This window comes from Epinephelus fuscoguttatus, linkage group LG18 (assembly GCF_011397635.1).
Source record: "Epinephelus fuscoguttatus linkage group LG18, E.fuscoguttatus.final_Chr_v1".
NCBI classification, from domain to species: domain Eukaryota; kingdom Metazoa; phylum Chordata; class Actinopteri; order Perciformes; family Serranidae; genus Epinephelus; species Epinephelus fuscoguttatus.
In genome coordinates this window covers 11,951,907-11,960,704 of record NC_064769.1, presented here as the reverse complement: position 1 = coordinate 11,960,704, position 8,798 = coordinate 11,951,907, and the positions used below count along the sequence as shown (strand labels likewise).

Genomic DNA, 8,798 nt, shown 5'->3' with positions numbered 1-8,798 from the left:
ATCACACGCAGTCTGGTATTGAACTGGCTCAGATGGAGGCCACTTCTCTAGAGAGAAAAAACAAGAGAGCAGGGGGAAGCTTGAGCTACACTGAGCTGCACAGACATCTTGCATTATTGATTAGCCAGCTGGGGAATTCCAAGTTGAAGGAGGGCATGTGAAGGCTCCTGTGCCACAAATAAAACAACACACAAACTTCATGAATTCTCTTGTTTAGCTTGTACCAGAGGTGATGTTTGCACTCCTGAGATCAGAGCGCTGCAGGGGAAATCATGGCTAATACCTGGGAGCTGAAGGATTCACCTCCATTCTCATTACTGCTTCCCACTGACGTACTGAGGACATTAAACCTGTCAGTCACCTTTCCTGCCTCCCAGCGACAGCACTCTCTGCAGAGGCGAGCTTTGAAGGCTTGGGGACAACAAAGAAGAAACACCTCGCCTTCGAAAGGCACCTCGGGAGAGAGAGAACGTCTCTACGAGCCTTCAAAGTGTGTGAGATGGGAGTTTTTATGCCAAATGTGACCGTGCGGAGTTATAATAAATTCAGAGTTAAAGGGCAGAGGAGGAGCGCTTGTTACCAGTCAAAGAGTTGAAGCAAACACCGTTTCTTTTTTTAATGGGCTTGTGGTTGCATCGTCACCCAGTGGTTTGAGTCCTGCTGTGAGCTGCTTGTTATCATTTCCTTGGCTGCACCTGTTTGAATGCTATGTGTGAATCGTTTACAGTTTGAAGCCTGATCTTCCCACTGTTCATTCAGCTCAGTCAGTGGATACAAGTGTGTTTACATGCTGCAGGTACCGGAACTTACATAAAAGACAGGCATAAAAAAAAAAAAAAAAGAATCCAGCAGGTAAAAAATAACAAACATCCAATGACAGTGGATTTAAACAGTAAAGTGAGTGAGCAGAGGTTCCTTTGAACACTGTACCTACACAGACAATAACTTGGATAAAAAAATGTGGGGGGAAAAAAAACACAAGTGAGTACTTAAGTTCTTCGACTATTCCTCTTTATTATTTTTTCTTCCACGTGTTATTGCTGTTACAGCTTCCAGCCCCAGGTGATGTTGAGAAAAGCCTCTTTTCTGGGTGTTAAAAGCTTCGCCTGTGGCCATTTTACACCTGCACCTTTACACCACCTCTCTTCTCACACCTCGGCTTCTTTTCCTCTCGCGTCCTTTTAGTATCACTGCAACTTGTCGAAGGTTACACCTGCGCTCAACTGAATAAAACACTTGTACTATAACTAGGGGTGACCCTGAGCTGGATGGAAGACGTTCTATTATACAACAAATTCTTGAAATTGTTTACTTGGATGTTTCAGCTCATTTGTTTGGTGTGTAAAAATGGAAACTAATGTCGCAAAAAGAAATCTGCATCAACGAGCAAAACTAAAATAAAACTCGAATTACTGTCTCACAGTTTTATGCCTCAGCGAACCACTCAAGTTGCAGTAAACATCCATGTCTGCCCAGACTCATATTTAGCCATGACAGATGACAATCCTTAAATATGGATGCTGCTGCAAACAAGCTACAAATCCTAAAACGTGGATGCTTCACATACATGTTAAACACTGCAGCACAAGAGATCTATACAATCAACATAGTTTCAAGGTGGACACCGAAGATTTGTCACCAGTTCCAGAAATGTTTATACAGAACATCATGTCACAACGGCCTTTGACCTTTGAACACCAAAATCTAATAGTTCAATCTTGAGTCCAAGTGAATGTTTGAGCTAAAATTGAAGAAATCAATCAAAATCAGGCCTTCTTGAGATATCAGGTTAATGAGAATGAGATGAATGCAAGGTCACAGTGACCTTGACCTTTGACTACCAAAATCTAATAAGTTCATTCTTATGTCCAAATGGGCGATTATGCCAAATTTGAGGAAATTCCCTCAAAGCCTTTTTAAAATATTATGCTCCAAAGAATGAGACACACGCAAGGTCACAGTGACCTTAACAACAGCTAATCAGTTTAACGTTTGGCCAATTTTGAAGAAATTCCATGAAGGCATGCTTGAGATATTACGTTCCCAAGAATGGGATGGACGTATGGATGGACATCCTGAAAACTTGTGCATAATAAAACAACATGATTCGACTATCAGATGAGGATAAGCAACATTTTATAAATCAGATTCGACTACGTAAATACTTAGTCGGGGACACCCCTAACAATAAAGCAGTAAAATCTGGCCACATGCACGTAAAAAAAGAAACAGCTACATGCAACAAATGCTTGCTCTTATTATCTACCATTATTTTCTGGGATTACTCATCACTTAATCTATAAAATGTCAGAAATCTCAGGACAAAAGCCAAAGATATTCACTGAATATCCGAAAATCCAGTAAATATTTACCAAATATTTACATTTAAGAAGCTGAAACCTTTTTTTGTCATTTCTGCCTTAAATCTATTTCAAATTATTAAATGATTGTTAAAATTGTTTTTAACAATTGATGGACTAACTGATTGATTGATTGATTGTTGTAGCTGTACAGTATATTGATATACGCTGATGAAGTTAAAACAATGCTCCGAATGTTTAGATATATTTACAATGTCAGCTTAATCTATCCTGACAGCTCTAAATGAAACTGATACGCTGGTAAATCAGGATTTCTCAGAGTGAGAGGCAGAACAGAGAAAATCCACTTGGCAGGCTGTCTTTCTTCAACGTCCTCTGTGATTCCCCAATTATCTCCCCATTGAGTCTGAGGGTTCATGTTATAACACTCTCCCTATTCAGACAGGTGCAATCCAAGGCTGTAATAGCCAGTAGCTCAATTTTCGGAGTGCATGCTCTCTCCTTGTGCTGTTTCTCAAAATTGAAATATCTTAAATTCAGTGTTTTTGAAGGATTACAACCACTCTACATACAGAATCAGCGAATACAGCGTACAAAATCCATTCGGATATTCCACAAAATTTTCCCCCACTGCTTCAAAGCCTGCAAGTCTGAAAAAAAAAACAAAATACAAGCAGCACGAAACATTCTAAAACCCACTGATCTCTAATAACAAAAAAACATACCACACTGCCACAAATGTGTGTGCATAACCCATAACACAACTACATCTGCTCACTTCTATCCTTCCTTTTTCCTTTATCTGACTTTCTTGTTCTTTCCTTCCTTCCCATCATTCAGTCAGGTGCTTTACAGAGGGCGAGGCTCTTCCCAACATCACCAGCATGTGCATGATCGCCATGATCATCCTGTGAAATCTGCAGAAAATGATATTTCCCACAATAGTTTGCACCACAGCGAAGCATCATACAAAATAACGTTTTAAGGTTGACTACTAGCAAAAATAAAAAGTCTATCCTCATTTTCTTTGAATTCTACGGTAACTTATGTGTGACCTTAACAGTGCAAGAATTGCTACATATATTCTGTTTAACATTCTAGTCACTAAAAAGTAAATTAGATCATTAATTTCATTACAAAAATACTAAATCTGTCCATCGGCTAATAATTTATACAATAGATTATTTATCAGTAACTGGTATATGCTATGTCTGGACGAAATAATTAAAAGTCCTGAAATGGAGCCCAGTGCAAACATAGGAGGGTCTGACAGTAAGTATTGCGTTAAAAGCTGATTGGAGGACAGAGTGAAAGGTCTCCAAGGGCCCATGAGCTCATCCTCCTAACTCCGCTGTGGGACATTAGGGTCTTCCTGGTTGCTCTCCAGCAGCTCGTCCTCAGAGAAACTGATGTGAAGGCAGGTCTCATTCATAGGAGAGGAGAAGGGTAGTGGGTGCTCACAGGTGTCCGGATGTGAGGCGAGGGTGTGGGGCTCAGCAGACTCAGTGGAAGAGAGCACTGCTTCACTTCTCTCCTCCAGGGGACTGTCACAGCCGCTGGAGGCCGTTAAAAATGTCCCGCGGTCCCCGAACAGGTCGTCGTCATCGCGAAGCGGCGACAGCAGGGACTTGGTCTCGGAGCGGACACCAGAGTCCTCGCTGGCCGAGCAGGAGCTGCTCTCGCCGTTGCTGAGGGAGTGGAAATCAGCGGACGACAAGGAGCTGGGGGTGATGTCCGGGAATGAGAGGCTGCTGCTGCGGCTGGGGGCCCCGTCGTTAGTGGTGACCTCTCCGGGTGGGGGCACAGCTGTGACTTCAGATCCTGGAGACAAAGTCCTGCTGGCCCGCTTGCGGTTCATGGAGGGTGGAGGGTCAATTTTGGGGATTATCTGTTTATACCTGCCAATGAAAGAACAGAGGCACTGGTTAGTGAAGTCTGACAAAACGCCTTAATTGGTTAACATGGTGAGAGTAGATCCATGAACACATTTGTCCTCATTTTGCTAATTTAAATTCAGCATAATCATTTCTTTCTACCAAGCAGGTGCAGAAGAATAAGCCTCAAGCCAGTTTTCCTCTCCATCAGTCACATTGTACCCCATTAACCTCACACGCACTGTGACGTAAGCTGTTACTAGACAAGACAGAAATACGCTTTCTCTCTGGCCCCCTGTTGTTTCGCCTGTCTAGGGACTTATCTGCATCCCACAGCTCCCCTGTTGAGAAAATAAAGAAACAGGGGGGATGAAAGGGAGCCAAAGAAAAAAAATTGTGGGGGGTGGGGGGGTGAGGGCTGCAGGCAACCCCCCCGCCCATACAGGCACCAGAAATAGCTATACTGCAGTCTCTCTGATTATGCCACAGAAATGCCACGACAAGCACCAGTGCGCACAACCACGCACAATCACAGTCATTCTCTTGGAAAATGAGCCCTGACACACACCCGCTAACAAGCCTCGCTTCCTCCCTGACTCCTCCCATCAACATTGTACTGGTGGCTGCTAACTTTGTTCCCCCGTGAAATCCGGTCCTTAGTTGAATCCTGGTCTCAGTAATGAACTTATGAGACATGCTGATGTATCTACTGTCTCTGGTTCTGTACCTCATTGGTGTTTACAGCTACGGTAACGACAGACTTGTTATAATGGTGCAGGGAACCCATTTCCAGAGATAATTACCAACTGTTTCCCCCACTAACAAATAGAGAAGCACACACAGCACTGTGGGGTAAAAGTCGAGTTGAACTCCACTGACTCCAATGTCACAAGCTGTATAATTTGTTTATATTAGCCAGCAGCATGGCTCTAGGGATGGCAATGTGGTCAGTCTGTGGGTCCACAACAAAATTATCTCAACAACTACTGAATGGATTGCGTGTGTGACACCATGAGGCTGATGTTTTGGGATTTTTAGTGAAATGTTTAAAAAATTACTTCACATAAGTGAACCTCAGGACCTCAGTAAAGGAAAGTAGGGGGGATCGAGAAAGTCATTAGGATGAATCCTCTGGGAACCATGAATGTCTGTGTCAAACTTTGTGCCAATAGATTCAGTAGATATTTAACAGGATAACAGAAAACTTTAACCTGCTGAGGAAAACTGAGGGAATCTTCAAAAATACTAATATTCAGCCTCTGGGAACCATGAATATCTGTACCAGATGTCATGTCCATTTATCCAGTAGTTCTTGAAACATGGACATGAAATCCGGTAAATATATCAAAAGTGCCCAGAGGATGAATCCTTATGTGTTTGTTGATTCCCCCAATTTTTCCTCTCGTGCCATCAGCAGGTCAAAGTTTACTGTTATCTTGTGAAACATCTAAACATCTCCTGGATGGCTTGACACAAAATTTGGTACAGACAATCATGGTGCCCAGAGGATGAATCCTAATAAATATCTGGATTCCCCTGACTTTTCCTCTAGTGTCACCATAAGCCTCATATATGTGGTTTTAAGTGAAATGTTTCAAAAATTATAGGATTAACTGCCATGAACTTTTGTAACAACATTCATGCTCCCCTCAGGATACACTGACTTTGGTGATCACCTAAATGTTTCATCTAGCACCATCATCAGGTTGAATTTTTAATTTGTCCAATGCTTTGTTTCCCTGCAAAACTAATGACGTCAGCTGTACATTGTGTTTTTGTTTTTGCAAGATAGCAAATTTTAGCATGCTAATGTGCTGTGTTACATGCAATGCAGTATGTATGAATGTTTGGCAAAACACCAATGTATTTAACAGTAAAAAAAATGTTAATTACACATACATTTTTACAGCTCATTAAAAGTCTAAAAGACCCATTTCTGAGAGATGCGCTTTCCAAATTTGCAGAACAATTGCTAGATGATATAGTAGCCAGCCAACTAGCTGCTATGAGCAAAGATGCTACTTAATACAATAAAAAGCAGTGACATCAAGTAATATATTGGCTAAATATATTATAATATTACGAGGCAGAAAATTACACGTCCAAGCCTGCATGGAGATTTTTAATTTTTTTTTAAATCTTAATTTGTTTATTCCAATTGTACAAACTGCATACCTTATTCTCTGACTATGCTGTACATCTGTGCGTATCCATATTTTTGGCAATGGCACTGCTCCAATTTACAATTTTACAAACAAAATCTTTGTCTGGGAAAAAAGTTTTTGTTTAATTTGAAGAAATTACATTAGCGATGCCAAATGAGTGATAGAGTAGCCCTCCCTCATAAACAAAATGAAACACTTAGATACTTGTATTGATTTTTCTTCCTGGTTGATCGTTTCTTTGTGGCTCACAAAGATAAACAGTCCAGTCTGATGTGTGATTCAGCTTTGGCTTCCTGTGCTGTTATTTCTGAATGTATCGGCTGCCAAGTTGTGGGGATGAATGTGCAGCTGGATCAAGGAGCAGGCTGGTCTCATTATCATAACTTTGACTAAGCACTCCTCTTTTCTGTCACTTTAACATCCCTCTCCAACTTACTGCCCTCTCTCCCTCGACTGTGTCTTCTCTCCATTTTTCTACCTCTCCCTTAATTACTTTTATTTTTGTCTCTACATTTATCTCGCTCTAGACTCATTCCGCCTACCTGTCATGCATCTCAGCTGCTGGTGTCCTTTTCCTTTGGCCTTTCTTTTCTAGTCAATATTATTTGGAAACTATATGGCAAACAAGGAATGAAGAACTGTCTGGCTTTAACAATTCATACCATATTTGTGTAATTTTGGATGTCTGATTCGACGTATTGGTGATTGTGAGGATTGAATGCAAAAGCTGATTTTCTTTGCATATGATCCTTATAATGGTACAATATTAGAGATACTGGATCCTGTGCAGTTAATAGAAAAGGGTAAATTATGCTGCTTATTTGACACTCAACTCATCAGTTCAACATCCCTATCTTACTGTAGTTACACAAATCGAGATAAAGGCTAAGGACTGGGATCTGTGATATGGCCCACAGTGCATAAATCTTTCAGAGCTCATTATACCATGGTGTTGCACTCACTAACACAGTTATCACACTATAGGAGATTATTAGGAGCTTGATGAAGTAAAACCATTTACGACAGCTCACGTATACTTCATATTCCTGCTGAAAAAGAATATCTGAATGCTGTGTTCTTATTATCCATTGAGACAGCAACTGGTTACAGTTCATGTCAGTGTGGAAATAAAATTACCTTGCAGAGACTTGAAATTTACTTGTGATACTGTAGGTTATCCATCACAGTGACAAATTCATTGGGTTTTCTAATGATAATTATTTCTAATCTTTCTAATGAAAGATTATCTTTCAAAGTAAGATAATCTTTTTGTGGTAATGCAAAACAGATTATTTCACGTCTTCTAAATTGGTGTATTTAATTGAGGTTGAGAAGCTCTGACATCAGGGGCTAATCTCTGTCATGTATACATTTCCTTTTAAACATGATTCTTGTTTGCTTATTGTTTGTTATCCATGTTTTTGTTCATTTACTTATACTGTTGTCATGAATTATCTATAGATTATTAGCTACACAGACCAAAAGTGTTTTTTTTTTTTGCACTAGGTTGTAAACATTTTTATTTCTGTTGTAAAGCTGGACATTTTCACATGGGAGTCTATAAGGATTCACAAGTGCTTGGCGCCAGCTAGGGCTGGGAATCTCCAGGCAACTCACGATTTAATTACGATTCAGAGAAATCCATCACCATCTTCAATGGACTGTAAAACAATTATTAATACATATTGATATTTCAAATTTTTTGTTTTTGATTGTGTGCCAACTTGCTTCTTTTAAAAGCATAGCAAAATGTATTTTCAGTGATCCATAATTAACCCATTGAAACTTGGAGTGACATCACTTTTCTTTTCAGATGCCTTTCAAGTATTTAAATCTTTGACTTTTGAGCAAATTGGTGTAATTTCTTTCAAAAACATGGGAAAAAGGCAATGAGTAACTTCGTAAGAAACGCAAGAAAAATATAATAGATTATTATTATTATAGAAATTATTTTAAAAACCAAGGGAAAAACTATTTACCAACTATTACTTAAGCTATTTTTCAACTATGTATAATTATTTTTATTATTACACTTTAAAATTATGGAACAGAATTATTCTAATTTGTAGGCACCTTTTCCAGATCATTTCCTTGTTTGTCTGTTTTTAATATTAATTTTCTTGTTTTTAATTATTTTTTTTCTAATTTCTTTTTAAGTTGCTCAATGCCTTCTTCCCAATTTGCTCAGGTTTCAAAGGGTTGAATTTACTATTTACTACACATGAATTTACATGCATGCAATGTGGCTCTTGTACATCTCCCTTTTCCCTTCAATCATTTAGCCAAAATACCTCCACACACTAACTTTTAAACCAGTCATATTGTATCTATTTTTGGTTGCTTACGCTAACCCATTGTGGGATATTCATGCCAGCGTAGTATCCAGGGTTTACATATGGTGATATTTCAATGGAAATAGTATGCAATTTAGGTACTGT

At 39.5% G+C, this 8,798-nt stretch overlaps 1 protein-coding gene across 1 annotated transcript in view; it reads right to left on the bottom strand.

Moving 5' to 3' along the window:
* Positions 1 to 834: 834 nt before the first annotated feature.
* si:dkey-34e4.1 (carboxyl-terminal PDZ ligand of neuronal nitric oxide synthase protein) overlaps positions 835 to 8,798 on the bottom strand; it is an 84,388-nt gene continuing 76,424 nt past the window's right edge. Inside the window, exon 11 of the mRNA XM_049604567.1 lies at positions 835 to 4,219. Coding sequence (XP_049460524.1) covers positions 3,664 to 4,219 — 556 coding nt within the window. The 3' untranslated portion in view covers positions 835 to 3,663. The remainder of the gene's footprint in view (positions 4,220 to 8,798) is intronic.